This window comes from Hemibagrus wyckioides, linkage group LG23 (genome assembly GCF_019097595.1).
Source record: "Hemibagrus wyckioides isolate EC202008001 linkage group LG23, SWU_Hwy_1.0, whole genome shotgun sequence".
Classification (NCBI taxonomy): Eukaryota; Metazoa; Chordata; class Actinopteri; order Siluriformes; family Bagridae; genus Hemibagrus; species Hemibagrus wyckioides.
Window position 1 is genome coordinate 15347280 of NC_080732.1, and position 19011 is coordinate 15366290.

General features: G+C 41.9%; 1 protein-coding gene across 13 annotated transcripts in view; it reads left to right on the top strand.

Moving 5' to 3' along the window:
* Positions 1–19011, top strand: part of ubr5 (ubiquitin protein ligase E3 component n-recognin 5) — a 39962-nt gene that overhangs the window by 2875 nt on the left and 18076 nt on the right. For 5 of the 13 annotated variants that reach the window (XM_058376073.1, XM_058376074.1, XM_058376075.1 and 2 more), the window contains exons 2-18: positions 7287–7331; positions 7516–7597; positions 7700–7776; positions 8818–8937; positions 9499–9772; positions 9928–10087; positions 10976–11140; positions 13662–13873; positions 14344–14460; positions 14964–15074; positions 15197–15351; positions 16073–16190; positions 16481–16665; positions 16852–16961; positions 17779–17891; positions 18372–18515; positions 18610–18721. In XM_058376073.1, the coding sequence (XP_058232056.1) occupies positions 7287–7331; positions 7516–7597; positions 7700–7776; positions 8818–8937; positions 9499–9772; positions 9928–10087; positions 10976–11140; positions 13662–13873; positions 14344–14460; positions 14964–15074; positions 15197–15351; positions 16073–16190; positions 16481–16665; positions 16852–16961; positions 17779–17891; positions 18372–18515; positions 18610–18721 (2300 nt within the window). The remainder of the gene's footprint in view (positions 1–7286; positions 7332–7515; positions 7598–7699; positions 7777–8817; positions 8938–9498; positions 9773–9927; positions 10088–10975; positions 11141–13661; positions 13874–14343; positions 14461–14963; positions 15075–15196; positions 15352–16072; positions 16191–16480; positions 16666–16851; positions 16962–17778; positions 17892–18371; positions 18516–18609; positions 18722–19011) is intronic. The other 8 variants (XM_058376077.1, XM_058376081.1, XM_058376084.1 and 5 more) reach the window with 4 other exon arrangements.

The following is a 19011-nucleotide window of genomic DNA, read 5'->3' on the forward strand; positions in this document are numbered from 1 at the left end:
CCACACTGCGGCGCGAAGACTGCATTTTCAATCGAAATTTGGAGAGTGTTTTCAAAAAGATGACTAAAAATGCCATCTCGGCGTGGAAGGAAGGCCAAGACGACTAGAAAAATATATACGTTTTTAGACGAAACCGTACTAGTGTATAACCGCAAGCTCAACATCACCAAATTCATGAAGAATGTCATCTCTCTAGTGCACTCCCAGATGCTTTTGCTGCCACTTTTGCAGTTTTTTTCTTCGGTGCATGTTAGACATTTTTGCCTGCAGGTTGAGAGAGCATGTGATAGACTGGCTCCCATTCCTGTTCTCACCGTCAGCTCTGTACGTTACTGCATGAATGTTTTATGTGAATGGGTTTATTCATTCTTTATTTATGACTATCTGGAAAATAAAATAGCAGATTATTTAAGGACCTTTGGGTGGGAAAAGACCTGTTTAGGGTTGGCTTGTGAAAAATGTGTTGTGGGAAATATTAAGTTATCTTTGTGACATGTACATTACTGCACAGTGAAATTACCCATCCTTGGGTTAGCCATGGTGCAGCGCCCCTGGGGGCTTCAGGGTGGTTTGGGGGCCTTGCTTAAGAGTGACAGCACTCTTGGCCAACGGTAGCAGCTTGGTGGTGCTAGGGCTTGAACCCTGATCCTCCGGTCAACAGCCGTGGACCACTTGAGCTACCACTGCCCCAAAATGGTTCACAACATGGACCTTGCTGCTGCTGCTTATTGACATCAGTACATACGGTATGAAAAACATTAGAGTTTAGACTAGATTTCGGTGATGCGCCTGCCAGCCTTGTCAAGTAAGGAGGGAAATAAAAATAATAACCAGTAGTATTGCGTCAGTGTATTTAGCATTGATTTCTCTTGAGCATGTTATGCTTGCTGATTCATGAAGGCAAAAAAACCGACCAAACATGGTCTTTGAAGAAGAAACTTGGAATTCGAGTGGTTATAAGATCAGTGTTATAATATGATCTTTTTCATAGAAATGCATTATCATCTGCCTGTGCGTTTTCTTTCTTTTTTGTTTAAACCAGTTTTCATGTCTGTGACTTTCCTCACTGTCCAGACATGTGTACGTGTGTGTGTGTGTGTGTGTACGTGTGTTAAAAAAAACGTGTGTGATGCTGTTAAAAAAAAAATAGTGCAAGACTTTGCAAATGCAGCTTACCATATTTAGTCTAGCAGTGTGCGCATCAGTGACACTGCCTCTAATATTAAACATGATTTAGAAAAAAATAAATATTCTTCTCGTAGACTGTTTTGTTGTCTTCCTGGAACTTTCGGTTTGCCCCCCGAAGTACAATCAGAGCCACTGTCTCGTCTCTACTCTACTCTACTCTACTCTACTCTACTCGACTGTTTGGAGGCCATGTTGTGAATGGAGCGTGATCATATGTGATCTGTGTCGCAAACATCAGAGTTTTTCGAAAAACATAAAACTGCGAGAGGAGATAAGGATGATAATTATTTCTTACTGATGTCCCCCTGATTTAATCTGATTTGAATAGGTTTTAATAAAGAACAACAAAGGCTTCATACTGAAGATGAAGTATTGTGTTGATTTAATGGTGTTTAGTTCAGCCCCCGAGCGTGGTATCAGATGTAGGTTACCTTATAAATATCTAATTTTAACCGTCTGGACAATTAGGGGTGTTGCGGTTTGAAATTTTCCTGGTATAATAATCTAGTCTATGGACAACCCCATAGTTTCATGCTACTCTAATAATTCACTATGCAGCGTCGAGTCTTGTGACCTTTCAGGAAGATTGAGGTCAGCGGGAGGTATGGTCGTTATACATATATGCTATGTAGAGATCATATCGAAGATGATAGCCACTCATTTTGGTCTTTCGGAAGGGGCTCGTGAGGGTGAATGCCCTCAGATGCGAATGGAGATAATTGTTCTGTCAGTGTGTAATTGCGTCTGGCAAGCCGTCCACTCTCCTAGACGAGAGCGAGGTGGGGCCAGCTCGGTTCTCTATCCCCGACGTCGCAGGAAACGAGGTGCTTTCCAGCATTCACACACAGCTGCGAGGTTCGGCGTGACATCCGCACATTACGCCTGCACACGAGCTGCTGTGAGCTGGTTCACTGCGCAGGACAGGACAGCTGTTCCGTCTGAATTTGGGTTCGGTGCCAGCTACTGATTCAGAGCTGATGGAGTGGATAAATCTCAGATGCCTGGCGCTGAGGCAGGTTTGCAAAGTGAGCTGCTTTTCTCACACCACATAGCATTTGCAGAACAGTTTGTCAGTTTAGTCTCTCTCTCGCTTTCTCTCTTTTGATTTTTTTTCCCCCACACACACACGTGTGTATTGTCTTTCTGTATTGTATTGTATTGTGTATTGATGTGTAGAATAAAAAAAAAAATATATATATATATATCATACACACACACACACTGATCAGGCAGAACATTATGAACAGTGAGAGGTGAAGTGAATAAGACTGATCTCCTCATCATGGCACCTGTTAGTGGGTGGGATATATTAGGCAGCAATTCAACATTTTGTCCTCAAAGTTGATGTTAGAAGCAGGAAAAATGGGCAAGCGTAAGGATTTGAGCGAGTTTGACGAAGGGCACAAATTGTGATGGCTAGACGACTGGATCAGAGCATCTCCAAAACTGCAGCTGGAAGGAACAGTGGTGAACCGGCGACAGGGTCATGGGCGGTCAAGGCTCATTGATGCACGTGGGGAGTGAAGGCTGGCCCATGTGATCCGATCTAACAGACGAGCTAATGTTGCTCAGATATCTGAAGAAGTTAATGCTGGTTCTGATAGAAAGGTGTCCGAATACACAGTGCATGACGGGTCAGGGCTGTTTTAAGGGGGCCGACACAGTATCAGTCAGGTGGTCGTAATGTTATGCCTGATTGGTATGTGTGCATATGCAATGGATAATTATAGTGCTTAAGCTGGACAAGGTGGAAGCAAATCAAAACATGATTCATATCAGTAAGCTCACTGATTTTTGTTGTGGCTACGTCTCCTATTTGTGCTGCTTTAGTTGAAAACATTTCTGTGCACTGTAGCTGATAAGTTTGTTCTTTTTAATGAAATACTCCAAAATCACAAAGCACATCTTTGTTGCCATGTAGGGACATGCACCCGTACTGTTAGGATACTCGGTGTCGCATTTCCATGATCAAGATTTAATAACCTATAAAGGCTGTCGCTCCTGTTAATAGAGCCAGGGAATTGCTTGGATTTATGACTTGTCTATTAAGCATAAAAACATATTTATTTAAGCTAGCCAGAACTACAACACAAGTTAGTCTGGAGCTCTGATGTTGCGTTGTTTTCGTCTGAAGACCCTTCCTCAAACTTTGTTGACCGTCCTAAATATTTAATTTCTTTTGTTTACAATAGTGTTGGATTTATTTTCTTGCTCTTGGATTATCCTGATTTATATATTTCCTATAATTACGACGATTAATTAACGAGCAGAAGCATTGCTAAGAGCAGCATCATAACACGGAGCAGCAAGGATACCGTGTTATCTGAAAATGTATTTATGCATGCATACTCAAATTATACTTTTAGACTAATATAAATTATACATTAAGCCATATCATTTTAGATGAAGGAAGATTTTTTTTTCACGAGAATTAATTCTAGAGTTATGCGTTTAATGTGTTATACCTGGTAATATGCAACTGATATGTATAATTATTACCAGTCTTACTCATGGAAAAGAGAACAGACAGAAGAGCCTGAAGAGCACTTTCCAACCCCAAGCTAAGCTGCTAGACGGTTACCAAGCGTAGGTCCCTATTCTACCCACCTTGCCACACAGATTGATTATTGCAATCTGACATTCATATACACTATAGTGCCAAAAGTTTTGGGACACCCCTCCAAATCATTAAATTCAGGGGTTGGGCTTGGCCCCTAAGTTCCAGTGAAAGGAACTCTTAATGCTTCAGCATACCAAGACATTTTGGACAATTTCATGCTCCCAACTTTGTGGGAACAGTTTGGAGATGTTCCTGTTCCAACATGACTGTACACCAGTGCACAAAGCACGGTCCATAAAGACATGGATGAGTGAGTTTGGTGTGGAGGAGCTGACCTCAACCTGATAGAACACCTTTGGGATGGATTAGAGCGGAGACTGCGAGCCAGGCCTTCTCGTCCAACCTCACAAATGCGCTTCTAGAGGAACGGTCAAAAATTCCCATAAATACACACCTAAACCTTGTGGAAAGCCTTCCCAGAAGAGTTGAAGCTGTTATATCGGTAAACCGCGGACCAACTCTATATTACATTCATGTGCATGTAAAGACAGACATTCCAAAACTTTTGGAAATATAGTGGATTTTGCATGCATAAGGTATAAACGCATGCAACAAAATGGTTGCCGAAGCACCGCAAAACCCTAATACTTTGTTTTTACTAATTCTGGGACTAATTCTCTTTCAGTCTACCTGCCTTTATGAGTGTCTCTTTCATTGCCTAACCATTTCAAGAGCTAAAAAACAAAACAATAAAAATGCTAGTACTGTTCTCGTGTAGTTCGGAAACTTGGGAGTCCCGTGCCGCCTCCTCCTCGTCCATTATTTTTGTTGGTAACGGTTCTGTCGGACATATTTTGCCGTCTACTCTGAAAAGGAATTATGTGCTCATTTGTGGTGTGGCTTTCGGACTGGTCCAGAATAAATAAGTACAGAAGGTGTGGTAACAGTTGCACTGGTTAGGTCCGAGCGTGTATCTGATCATCTCTGTGGACCATGTGTTTGATCATATTAGTTTATAGGGTGTCTCATAGTTTAGCAAAGATCCGATCGTCCACATCGTGCCACGGTTCTACAACACAGTCTGATATTACTGGAGTTTTAGTTGGCGAGCAAGATGTCTTCTGGACAAATAACATGCATGCTATTGCATACATGATGATGATTATATATTATATATATTTAACAGCATGGCTATATCACTATAGTTAAATGTCGTATAACGTTTAAGGTTTCCAAAGCAGCTGTTTAGATGTAATCTACACCAAACCAACACCGCGGTCTCATAAAGTGCGCTCAGCTCATAACCTGTTCCTTATCCCTGAACGGTGCAGAACGTCCCTGAAATACACTGCACTGTTCCTCTGGAGCGTACACACAACCTCATGGTGGTTCTTTCATTGTTTGGAGCTTTTGTTTAGCGACTGATCTTGCCTCCCTTCCTCTGTGTGTGTGTTTGTGTGTGTGTGTGTGTGTGGACGTAAGGCTAGAGCTGCATTGTTACTGGAGCTCGTTCAGGTCCTCGGAGGCTTAATCAGAGGTGTTACTCCTCCAGTTTGATCCGTTTCCAAGGAGACTCCTTGCGCTGTGTGTTTTAAGGAGGACTCTGGGAGGTTGATCCTCCCATGTGGCTCTAAAAAGACAATACCAAGTGCTGGGAATTAAACTCTCAGGTTAAAGCGGGCTCAAGAGGGAATACCGGCTCAAGTTTCTGCCAAATGGTCAATCTAACAATCATGATTTTTTTTTTTTCCTTCCCCTGAAACTTCACGTGTGTTTTTGACTCTAAATGTGAGCCATTGATGAGATATTTAATGTCTTTGCAGTCATTATTAATTAAATAAATACCTTTTGCAGATCTGACCACTAAAAGGTGGCACTTATTGATTTAAACATCACAGGATAGTGATTAAATATAATCAAATACTCTACAGAAAGAATGTATTTAGATGAATCTACAAAAAGCCGATTTAATGTCGGGAAGTGGCGTTTAGCAACAGTCAAGACATATCCAAGGGTGTTTTTTCAGGTGTTGGAGTTCAGGCCCAAGTATCTAGAAGGGTTTACGATGTTACAGCCTTCACTTTAATACACAAGCAACCTTAGAAAGCTAACCTTGACTATAGGAAACATGAATGCAGCCTACATTTTTGGGAAATTTATGATCTTTCTGGGCAGGTTCGCTCTGAATAAGTTGTGTATACCCGAGAAGCAGTTTATTATGTTGGCGTTCGTTTCTGTATTTGGCATTCAGAGGTGTCCCTTTTTACTTTCCTACACTGTGTATAAGTGCAGCCTGTAGGCTTTCTCCTCCCTTTATAGTGCATTTGCCTTTTTGGGATGAAGCCAAACCCCTGGGAAGTGTCAGGTGATGAATCTCTCGACATAGATTCCCGAATCATGATTCTGTTACAGGAAAATAATGTATAAAATATATTTTACACCAAATCAAATATGTTGCTTTAATAGTGAATGGGTACACAGCGGTATAATGACTCTAGAGTCTAGTTCTGCTATGCATAAATATTGCAGTTACAGCTCAGGTTCACGTCAAACATCGGAATGGGGAAGATGTTATCTCGGCCGTGGCATAGATGAGCTGGTTTGAGTATTTCAGAAACTGCTGATCTCCTGGGATTGTTTTAACACAATGGTGCGACAAACAAACTAATAAAACATCCAGTGAGCTATAGCTGTGCATGCTGAACAGAGTGGCCAGACAGAATTGAGCTGCAGGAGGTCTTCGTAAACATTTTCTACAATCGCCGTGAACAGAAAAGCATCTCGGAACGAACAACATGCTAATGCTTCAGGCAGATGAGCCGAAATTGGTGTTTTCTAAACAGGAATCTGGGGAGACAGGGTCATTTCTTCACCTGTTCTGTTTGGCTAGTCCACCCTGATCTCAGTGTCCTCTGTGATTGCCATTATCAGTTATCAAAGCCGTTCTGTGTTTGACGATGCATTAATGTACCCGATACTAAACAAGCCGTGGGTGTTTGTCATCGCAGGAACAGATCGTATCTGATGCTGTCAATGGTGATATTTTGCACAGTCAGCTCGATGATATATGCGCCAGAGGTGTTAATTGTCATTGCTTGTGTAACCTTTGCAAACAATTTGCATAAACATTGTTTGAAGGACGGCGACGGTTGATGCGTTGAGAATATAATCAAGATGAACTCGAACTGTTCTGTGTACACAACAAAACTTGTAGTCTAGACGTATCAAAGGTATAATGAGACAAGATGTAGCACACTTTGGGCAAATTCGCTTTTATTGACGTCAAGTTTTAGGCAGCTGACTACTCTAATGTTCTTCTATTATTTGAATGGTCTTGGATTTATGTTGTACTTTCCCTCATGTTGGCCCCCATCAGGGAATCTTTTAAAATATTACCATGTTATTGTGCCATAAAATGTGAAAGCCCAAGATCTTCCAATTTGCAGAATATACAGACCCTGGTTTGTGCGTTTTCTGTTTCAATATTCAAACAAAAGTCAAGCATGCTCTAATTCTCGATTGTTAATTCTCCCTACAGACTTCGCGAAGTGTCCGAGAAACTCAACAAATACAACTGTAACAGGTGAGACGTCCGATCCCAGCACCCACCCACCCACTGTACATGATCTCTGGCCGGTCGCACTCGCCTCAAACACTCCGTCCTTGATCTAAACTCCAAGCCATCTGAGTCGTTCTGTATTTCGGCAAGCTGAAAAAATAAATGAAGACCTTGTTTTTCACTGATCTAATCTCTTTCTCTTTTGCAGTCATCCACAGCTTAACTTGCTGGAGCAGGCCACGCTCAAGCAGTGTGTAGTCGGACCAAACCACGCTGGCTTCCTGCTTGAGGTAACGTTTCGGTGTTTTTGTGGGTTTATTTTATTCTATTTATTTATTTATTTATCCGCTAATAGCTTAAGATTCAGGAAATGACACGGCTGTCTGTTTCAGGATGGTCGGATCTGCAGGATAAGCTTCGCCGTGCAGCCAGATCGACTGGAACTGGGCAAGCCAGACGGAAACGATGGGTGAGACCGTAATGTTTTCTAAATAGACCTAGAGAGTGCAGACGCTTTTATTCGGATGCAATACACGCCTTTTTTTTGGGGGGCGGGTTAAGTTTGCTGCTTTTGCTTAGGCAGATTGCGTGCTAAACTTTGACCTGTGTCCTTGTTTTTTGCTGCACATCTTATACCACTTGGTGATTTTTCATTATAATTTCATTATAAATTTTAACCCTTGACAGAAATACATGTACTGTGTTTTCTTTGCTCTAATTTATTAGCAGGTTATTCAGGGCAATGTTTCTTCTCACATTTTCGATATATCTGTTGGTTTGTCAAGCGATCCGTAAGCGGTATGTTGTGACTGTAATTACTTTTTGAGACGACGTGCGATAGCATGGACTCGCTACGGAGCTTCTTTAGTCTTCATGTCCCAGCGGAACTGCAGTTTTTCTTTGGAGTAGCTGTAATAAAAGATTTGTGATCAGAGAAGTTAAATAACTCTCCATTAGATTTAGGGAGGAGACATGAGGGAGAGAGAGAATATGTTCTTGAAACATTATTTTTTTAGTGCATGTTATTGCTTTGCTGCTCTGGGATGAAATGGCATTGCTTTGCTTTGGGTTGCAGAATGCTGCTGTCTTTTTTTTTGTTATTTTTATATATATATAATATGAGCTATATAGAGCGCCTTTTTTTTTTTTTTTTTTTTTAAGTTAATGCTTCCCACGGAGAAGTCCAGGCTAGTTCACTATTTTTCTTTTTTCCTAAATAACCTCCAAATCTAAAATTACGCAATTTTTTTGCTAATCATTATAAAGCACAGATGGCTCTCCCAGCACTCAGCAGTATTTTTTTTTTTCTACCTTGATTAATGACTTGCAGCCAGTTCTGACATATCCAAGGGTGTTGCCATGCTAGTTAGCCCTCGAATTCTTCCTCCCCTTGCTATTTCAGACAGAGAAATTAATATAACAATGCCTGGCATGACCAGGCTGTACTTAATAGTCCCAAAAGTTGGGGCTGCAATTCTTGTAACTGTAATCTCCGGTCTTTTGTTTCCAGTTCAAAGTTGAGCAGTGGCTCAGGGACAGGAAGGACCTCCAGGCCAGGTAGGACTAGTGATCCACCCTGGTTCCTGTCTGGTTCTGACACTTTGGGCCGACTGGCAGGCAACACCCTTGGGTAAGTGGCTGGCAGGGGGCATTCAAAAGCCTGGCAGAAAAGTTTTTGTTTATTTTGTGTCTTTTCCTGCTTTCCAATACTGATGAAATGAATTCTGACATAATTTGGAAAAAATTATAACCGCCCTCTTAGGGGTTGGTGAATAAGAAATACATCATGATTCCTTAAAGACTCCAGAGCAGTGCTGGTCTTTTAAAATACACTATAAAATGATTTGTTTTTGGAAAAATAAGCTGGGATGGGAAAATAAAATGTTAAAGTATATTGTTAAGATAAGATTATTAAACACCGCCCCTTTCCCATGAAACTCTTTTAGGGCTTGAGATATTTATGCTTCCAGGCTTGGTATTCCCCTACCTAATCTCAAGCCAATGTTTACTGATGTAACTAAAAGATGTACATACATGTAGTTCAGTAGGTCCTAAACCTGCTTTTTGGCAACTGGAGGGAATAAATCAGCCCTTTGACATGGATTTGAAAGAGCAGGAGTAAACAGGAAGATGGAAAGTCATAGCTGGTAGAGGACCCTTAATCATGCCGTGTATATACACCTATGTACAGGAGCCGCTGGAGTTCAGGAGTTGGCGGAGGAGGCGGCGGCAGTGGAGGCAGTGGTGGTGGAGGGACAGGAGGAGGCGGGGGCAGTGGCGGAGGAGGCGGAGGGGCTAGCGGAGGAGGAGGAGCATCTTCCGGACGCTCGAGTGCTGCAGCACGTGATTCGCGGAGACAGACACGCGTGATCCGTACGGGCAGAGACAGAGGGTCGGGTCTGCTGGGGAGTCAGCCGCAACCAGTCATACCAGCGTCCGTCATTCCTGAGGAGCTCATCTCTCAGGTAACACACACGGCCTTAATCAGATGGGAGATTAAAAAGACACTCAATAGCATACCTTTCATAAATTGGAATTGGAAATCTTTTCTTTATGAAATTAAAGTGTAATTGAAAATGAAGACTAAAGTGGTACGATGTGTTTTTATATATCCTCCCAGGCCCAGGTTGTCCTGCAGGGCAAATCGAGGAGCGTCATCATCCGCGAGCTGCAGCGCACCAACCTGGATGTAAACCTGGCCGTGAACAACCTGCTGAGCCGAGATGACGAGGACGGCGACGACGGCGATGACACAGCCAGCGAGTCCTACCTTCCTGGAGGTGAAGCATCTCACTATCCACTATTGAATTTTAAATTGCTGTGCATGAGGAAGAAAATATGACTTACTGAAAATAATCAACAGGTGGCATGTGTAGCATCACAAAACTGATTACTTTCCCTGTGTATTTTAGTGTCCTATTCTTCTTAAACCGTAGCAACCACTAAATGTTTTTATTAATTAAAGAGAACAATCACATGGTTGTTAATATAGAAATGATAACATGCACTATATTGCCAAAAGTTTTGGGACACTCCTCCAAATCATTGAATTCAGGTGTTGGGTTCGGCCCCTTAGTTCCAGTGAAAGGAACTCTTCAGGGAATGCTTCAGCTTCATACCAAGACATTTTGGACAAATTCATGCTCCCAACTTTGTGGGAACAGTTTGAGGATGACCCCTTCCTGTTCCAACATGACTGCACACCACAAAAGCAAGGTCCATAAAGACATGGATGAGCGAGTTTTGTGAGGAGGAACTGCACAGAGTCCAGACCCTCAACCCAACAGAACACATTTAGGATGAATTAGAGTGGAGACCGAGAGCCAGGCCTTCTCGTCCAGCATTAGTGTCTGACCTCACAAATACGCTTCTTGTGCGATGGTCAAAAATGACCATAAACACATTCCTAGGGGTGTCCCAAAACCTTTGGCAATATAGTCTATCAGAACAAGTGATTTGGTTTGTAGCTGATCTACTGTGAGAGCTGCTGTTTTTGAGAAAACGAATCATTGTTTAATGATGTAATCAGAGAATTCAACAGCACTGTGGTGTATATCTGCATTATACAGTGAATATGATGGTGTGTGACTGCACATTCATGTGTGAATGATGGATTGGAATTTAACTCTAATATTTTGTACGGAGCGTTCGTATCAAACTGTAATCAGTGCGCTCTTTTACAGAAGACCTGATGTCCCTGCTGGACGCCGACATCCACTCGGCGCACCCCAGCGTCATCATCGACGCTGACGCCATGTTCTCAGAGGACATCAGCTACTTCGGCTACCCGTCTTTCCGGCGCTCGTCGCTGTCGCGCCTCGGCTCTTCACGAGGTAATGCGAACGCGTTCAAGATGCTAAAGCTGAGATAAGATCAGGCATTTTATGAGGTCATGTGTTTATAAAAGTCTGTTCTAACGGATCTGAATCAGACCTCTTCCATGTTAAAATGGATTATTTATATCGAGGCATGTTTGACATGACATTTAACACGGCTGACCACTACCTGCCTTTTTTTTTTTTAGAGAACAAGTACGAAATTTGCTTAGGTACTTCCTGAGTATCCTACAAACTGCGTCTTCGAGTGCACACCATTAAAAATAAAAAGCAGCAAAAGACAAAAAACCATCCTTATTACTCGACTACACCTGCGGTATACAGAAATCTCGTTCAAATCTGTTTAATTTTTAATCTTAAAGTCTTGAAAAATAAATGAAAAGGCAAACAAGATTTGTTTGTGTGAATTTTTAAACTCCTGGAAATCCAGCTGTAGGCATGTGCTGATAAGTTACTCAGTATATCGTGATAGTTGACGCATTATGACTATTATTATAATACTTATAATTTTTTTTAGAATGGCAGTATTTGTAGGTGGAGGAGGAGTGTAGCTTGGTGATGGATGTCTTTTGTGTAAATATAAGAATAAAACTGATACACACAGTGCAGTTACATGGCAGCTCTGAATGGTATATTCATGTTCCTGTGTGTGGAGGGTGTGAGGTTCTGGGTTTATGAATTTACACTGATCAGCCATAACATTATGACCATTGACGAGAAGGTAATAAAAGCTCTGATAGAAAGGTGTCGGGTGCATCGCAGTATGTTATGTATGGGGCTGTGTAGCCGCAGACAAGTCAGGGTTCCCAAACTGACCCCTCTGCACCGCCAATAATGGGCAGGTGAGCATTAGAACTGCACCACGGCGCAATGGAAGAAGGTGGCCTGGTCTGATGCATCACGTGGATGGCCGGGTGCGTGTGTATCAATTGCCTGGGGAACACATGGCACCAGGATGCACTATGGAAAAGAACGCAAGCCAGTGAAGGCAGTGTCATGCTTTGGGCAATGTTGTGCTGGGAATCTTTGGGTCCTGGCATCCATGTGGATGCTACATTGACACGTACCACCTACCTAAGCATTGTTGCAGACCATGTACACCCTTTCATGGAAATGGTATTTTCTGATGTGCCATGCCACAAAGAACAATGGATCAGGAATACTTTGATGAGCACAAGAAGTTTGAGGTGTTGACTTGGCCTCCAAATTCCCCAGATCTCAGTCCAGTTGATCTGTGGAATGTGCTGGACAGACAAGTCTGATCCATGGAAGTCTCAACTTACAGTACATAAAGGATCTGCTGCTAACATCTTGGTGCCAGATACCACAGTACACCTTCAGAGATCTAGTGGAGTTTATGCCTCGACAGGTCAGGGCTGTTTCAGCAGGAAAAGGAGGGGGACCAACACAATAGATTAGGCAGGTGGTCATAATGTTGTGGCTGATCATTGTATTGGTTCAGTAAGAAATTAAACCACTTAATGCTGTTGTAGGAAAATAAGTTTGTCAGCGATTTGAGACAGCGATGCAGAATGTCTGCAAATGAAGTTATTTTCTGTTACTGTTCTCGTTACATGGAACGAGATTATTATTTGTAAACCTGTGATACAAATTAAAGCCAGCGAGCGCTATTGCCCGAGATTTTGTTATAGAAAATCAGTCAACCCAACACAAATCAGAATCGAGAGTCATTCAACAGCGCTATGATATAAAATCATTTCGAGAAACAAGGTTTTGATTTTCGTTTTTCTTTATCAGCACTTGCTTACGCGTGTTTGTGTGTGTGCACATGCTTTCCACCCCCACTGCATGGTCCCAGACGTTTTTCCTTAATGAGCCCTCTGAGAAAGGCCCTGCTGTGGGAGATCCTGCAGCCTGAAATCTCTAGAAATGTTCCTTAGTCTTCACTGGACACCCAGCCAAATGTCTGAATGACCATTACTAGTACAGCTAGAAAAAACAGCTCTGGATTATCAGTCCAGCCTCCGACCGTTAAACAAATGGCCGTACGCACGAGAGTGGTTTTGGCTGGAGCGAGGCAGTAAAATGTGTGCAGGTTTTACTGTGGGGTGTCAAGTGAAGATTCGGCCAAGAAAGAAATCTGCTTTTCTTTTAATTTGCTGTATTTTCCGGATTCCAAGATGTGCGCTTTAACCTGAGCGCATGCTGTGACTTGTACACCAAAATCACACACATGTACAAGCACTTATAGTAGCTGTGGTTAACACTGAAATGCTAGTAAACATCATAAAGGTTTTTAAACATTATATTGATCTGTGCATTCGGATGGACCTAAAGACATACAGTGCGTAACGTCTAGAATATAGCATGTCGAAGACGGAATGAAACCTTGTCCGGAAAATAGTCTTGATTTCTTAATTTTTTTTTTAATTTTATTTTTATCATCATGTCTTCTATAGTAAATTAGTGCTAAGTTGATGAATCTGTTTCATTACAAGGGTCTTTCCCAGAGAGTGGCTTATGTGTATCCCACTGGTGTGACCCTATTGCATACCAGTTCTCCTTCTTCCCTTAGAGCGCGACTCCGAGCTGCTCCGCGAACGCGAGTCCGTGCTGAGGCTTCGTGAGCGGCGGTGGCTGGACGGAGCTTCCTTCGACGCGGAGCGTGGCTCCACCAGCCGAGACGGAGAACCGAGCCTGGACAAGAAGACCGTCCCTCTGCAGAGCCCCGTCTCTCTGGGAGAGGAGCTGCAGTGGTGGCCTGATAAGGTGGGAGTGTACGAGTATGATGCAGAAACCTGAAAAAGATAGATATCACTTAAAACAAGGGACTGTTTTTATTTTGAAATCCATGGGAAGACTTTTTGATTATATATGGATTCACAACTATTGTTTCATGAAGATGCCGCTTTTGTGTTCTCCCTCACTCCTACTTCTCACTGCCACTGCAGCGTTATATAACATCCTTCTTGCAGATGTGAAGTGATGCCACAATTGACTGCTGTGAATTTTCATATACATTTGTATACGTGTGCATCTAAGGGAGTTCTAAACACATTGGGTTACTTTTAAACCCGTTACTTTATGGTATTAATTATTGATGGATTATCTACATATTTATGTGGAGATTTTTTATATCAGCAGTTTTTGACATGCGATATGAAATATAGATTTTACAGACATCCATGGTGAGGGAATTGTCCTCTAATGTCGCTTCTTTGTTCCCCCTGCATCTACAGGACGGCGTGAGGTTCGTAAGCATCGGGGCGATGTTCTCCGAGCTCGTGGCCGTCAGCTCCAAAGGTGAACTCTACCAGTGGAAGTGGAACGAACCAGAACCTTACAGAAACACTCAAGTAAGAGCCCCACAGCCAGACACTGCATGGGATTTACTGAGAAATCATTCCTCTTCAGCTTGAACGTATGAAGATATGGTTCAGTGCCTGTATGCTTCGGCCATTTTTTCCCACCATCCCCACCTCTCCAGGACAGAAAAGCAACTGATGTGGTTTTGAAAAACAAAACGAGGTCCTCTGGCACACCAAAGCCATGACAAATACACCTTTTCGATAGGAATATTAGATGATGTATTGAATCGGATCCATATAGTAAGCTGAAAGCATTCGATACAGAAATGTATTTTATCAACAGAAATTATTCTAACTTGTGCACATGAGTCTACAAAAGCGGTCTGCTTTTTTAAGTATTCTAGTTAGGAGTTTATTTTGTCTGTATGAGTGAACATGAATACACAGACTGGACACACCCAGTTATGTTTGGCGGTCTATATAATTTATAGTTTTGCTATAAATTTCAACTATTCTGTATCTTTAAATACCAACACATCGCTCTTTTCCAGAATCCTTCCATCCATCACCCTCGCGTGTCCTTCCTCGGCCTGACCAACGAGAAGATCACGCTCTTGTCTGCTAACAGTATTCGGGCCACAGTGGCTACCGAGTCCAACAAGGTCAGAGATTTATTTATTTATTTATTCCCCCCCATAAATTGCTTGAAAGAATTGAGCATGTTATTAGAAAAAGTGAGGCAGTTCTCTTTTAAATGAAAATGCTTTCTTGTGTGTGTGTGTAGGTGGCAACGTGGGTGGACGACACACTGAGTTCGGTAGCATGTAAGCTGGAACACGGGGCTCAGACGTTCCCGGAGCTGCAGGGAGAACGCATCGTTTCTCTGCACTGTTGCTCTCTGTACACCTGCGCTCAGCTCGAGACCAGCCTCTACTGGTGGTACGTCATTCACTCCACTCACCGTCACACTCAACATCTATCTGTCCATCCATCTATCTGTCCATCCATCTATCTGTCCATCCATCTATCTGTCCATCCATCTATCTGTCCATCCATCTATCTGTCCATCCATCTATCTGTCCATCCATCTATCTATCTATCTATCTATCTATCTATCCCTTCCTTGTCTTTCCCTTCCTTGTCTTTCCCTTCCTTGTCTTTCCCTTCCTTGTCTTTCCCTTCCTTTCCTTGTCTTGTCGTTCCTTTCCTTGTCTTGTCTTGTCCTTTTTTTGTCTTGTCTTTTGTCTTTTCTTTTCTCTCCCTTTTCTCTTTTTTTGGGCCTTTTGACTTTTCATTGTCTTCATTTCATTTATTTTTTTTCCTTTGCTTTTTGACTCCCCCACCCCCTCCAGTTTCTATTCCTTCCTTTTATCACTTTTCTTTCTGACTGTCTTTATTTTCTTGCCCTTATTTACGTATTACTTATTTACTCCCAGAACTAATCCAGTCGTACACCACATTGCGACAAAAAGGGAAGACCTGCATAGCGGATTTAGTGCCCCCCCCCTTTATGTATACAGTTTAATACGGTCACTTTAATAGTCCTTGCCATGTCTTCCATTTCCCCTTCATTCCTTTTTCGTCAGTCTGTGTTTTGTGCAGCAGGACAGGAATGTGAGCTGGAGCTGTGCGTAACTGCTGTGTCTCTTCTTTTATGCAGGGGTGTCGTGCCTTTCAGCCAACGCAAGAAGATGCTTGAAAAGGCTAGGGCTAAGAACAAGAAGCCCAAATCCAGTGCCGGAATCGCCTCTATTCCCAACATTACAGTGGGCACTCAGGTATTAGAGCTACACTGTTCATTCTCACTGAAGTGATTTTAGACTTTTGGGCTGGGAGAAATTCCTCTCATGAATAACGTCACTACTTTTTAGACCAATGACCAATTTATGAAGAAATTTAGTCCAGTAGCCTGTACAGATCACCAAGTACAATTTACTTTGACCAGACTAGACTTATTTTTGGTTTTGGGGAACTTTGATAACAAAATAGAGCCTGGCATTGTAGATGCTTTTATCTATATATTGCATAATGCATATTAATGACTGATGTTTCCCTCTTTGTGCAATAGGTGTGTTTGCGGAACAACCCCCTGTATCACGCAGGTGCCGTGGCCTTCTCTGTGAACGCCGGCGTCCCCAAAGTGGGCGTCCTGCTCGAGTCCGTGTGGAACATGAACGACAGCTGCCGCTTCCAGCTGCGATCTCCTGAAAGTCTGAAGAGCATGGAGAAGAGCTCCAAGGCCCAGGAGACTAAGTATGACGGGATTAAAATCACACAGCAGTACTATTCCTTCATATGTCATTTGATTAAAATAAATAGAATGAATGTATTTTAAGTGCCATAAAATAAATTTATTAAGCCAGTAGATAAAATATAAAAGCATTCATTCGGTTAAACTGAGTGAGTCATGCAGCAGTCCAACTCCTTCTTGTTCAACAGAGCAGAGACGAAACCCGAAATGGTCAAAACCGAGATGGGCCCTCCTCCGTCTCCGGCCTCCACATGCAGTGATACCTCCTCCATCGCCAGCAGTGCCTCTCTGCCTTACAGTATGTACTGCTAGACTCTGATAATGTTTCCTCCAGTGCAGTGTCGGACAAATGCTAACATTGAATCCAGCCAGTCAGTATCTACTTGTATAGCGAGAGTACAGGAAGCCCTGCCCCCTTTATAAGATAAAATAAACTCTTTATTGATCCCAAAGGGGAAATTAGAATTTTAAGCATGAGTCGGTCTCATCTATAGATAGTTTTTTTGTTCAGAAACTTGCTTGGTAGGATATTTTTCGGCACTTCTTAATACACGCCATACCGTCAACACAAACTAACACTACATGTTAAGGTGGCATAATACAGGACTACTTATTGTAGTCTTTCTTATATTATCATCTAGTGCATTCAGGTTCCCAAAAGTGTGTCCTGGCCTACTAATGCTGACCCTGACATTCTACCAGTTGCCATTAATTTCTCCTCAATTATATCTTTGCCCTTTCTGTATTTGATTATATTTCATGTTCCTTATAAAGCACTAAATGGCAGGTCTGAGAATAGTGCACAGATACTGATTTAGTTTGTTCCTTGTGTTTTTCAAGGTAAGTATAAAGATTTTTTGTTGTTTAAATACGTGTTGATTTTATTTAAGAATATTGCACAAATGACGTCTCAGTACTTTACAGTGTAGGGGATATTGACGATGGGGTACAAAACGGCAATGCAAGTTATTTGTTCACGTAGCTGCCCAGCTCTTCCCCAGTCTCCTTTTATACTCACTTATACCAAAAGCTAAAGGAGAAAGGAGTTTAGCTGCAGGACGTTTCCAAGGTCATGGAGATTTGTGATTTCTCACGTGTCCCTCGCTGTGCTGCAGAGCGGAGGCGCTCCACACCGGCACCTAAAGAAGAGGAGAAGGTCAATGAAGAGCAGTGGCCTCTGCGTGAGGTCGTATTCGTGGAGGATGTTAAAAACGTCCCAGTAGGGAAGGTAGGTCATCCTGCAGGATTGAGGATCCATAGAAAATGATTGTTGTAATCATGATCCTTTTGTTTGTAATATCCAGTCTCTGTTTATTAGTACATTTATTACGTTGCAGTGAGCTAGAGAACGCTGTTAGTTTATTACTGTAACCATCAAAGTTATGAATTATCAAGTTAATTTTTTATACTGGTTTAATAAAGCTGATTTTTTTTTAAAAATGCAAATGCTGACCTACTTTGTCTTGTATCATGTCTAGTGCTTGAATAGATGAACCATGTAGTAAATAAGTCTATATATATGAATGATGCCGTTTCATGTTTGCTAAGAAATTAAAATTTTGTAATCCAGCCTTGCATATTGTGCCTGTAAATCATCAAGTACTGTAATTTGTTTCTTGAAATGTTTTGTTGTTCGTGTGTTTGTGTGTCTTGTGTTTTCTCTCATGTTGACGCCACGTTTGCAACAAATCTCTCTTTTGAACTCAAGGTGCTAAAAGTCGATGGTGCATATGTTGCTGTGAAATTTCCAGGGACGTCGAGCAGCGTGAGCAGCCAGAGTGCAGCTCCCACTGACTCTGACCCGTCCTCACTCCTGCAGGACTGCAGGCTGCTCCGAATCGATGAGCTACAGGTACACACACACACACGCAAACAGATAAAATGTCTGTGTTTTTGTATTGAATGTTCACCCACTAAGCATCGTCTTTTTTTTTATTCATCAACAGGTTGTTAAAACTGGTGGAACTCCTAAAGTTCCAGACTGTTTTCAGCGCACACCTAAAAAACTTTGTATTCCAGAAAAGGCTGAAATTTTAGCTGTAAATGTTGACTCCAAAGGCAAGTACATTGTTTTTTTTTTTTAAGCTTCTGATACATTAAGATTGTTTTCTGTATTGTGCTATATTACAATGAAAAAGCAAAAAAAAACCATTTTATATGTTATAGTGAAATAAACAAAGTCACTGCATAACCCTTTCTGACCATGAGAAATTTGCATTAGTAAGAGCAGACCTGTTTATTTGCGTTTATTTTATTTTCAAACTGCGTAATTTATAGGTTGTGAAATTTAGTTTTGCATGATTGTTAATTCTGACCTGATGTTTTAAGCATGTTCCTGTCTATATTTG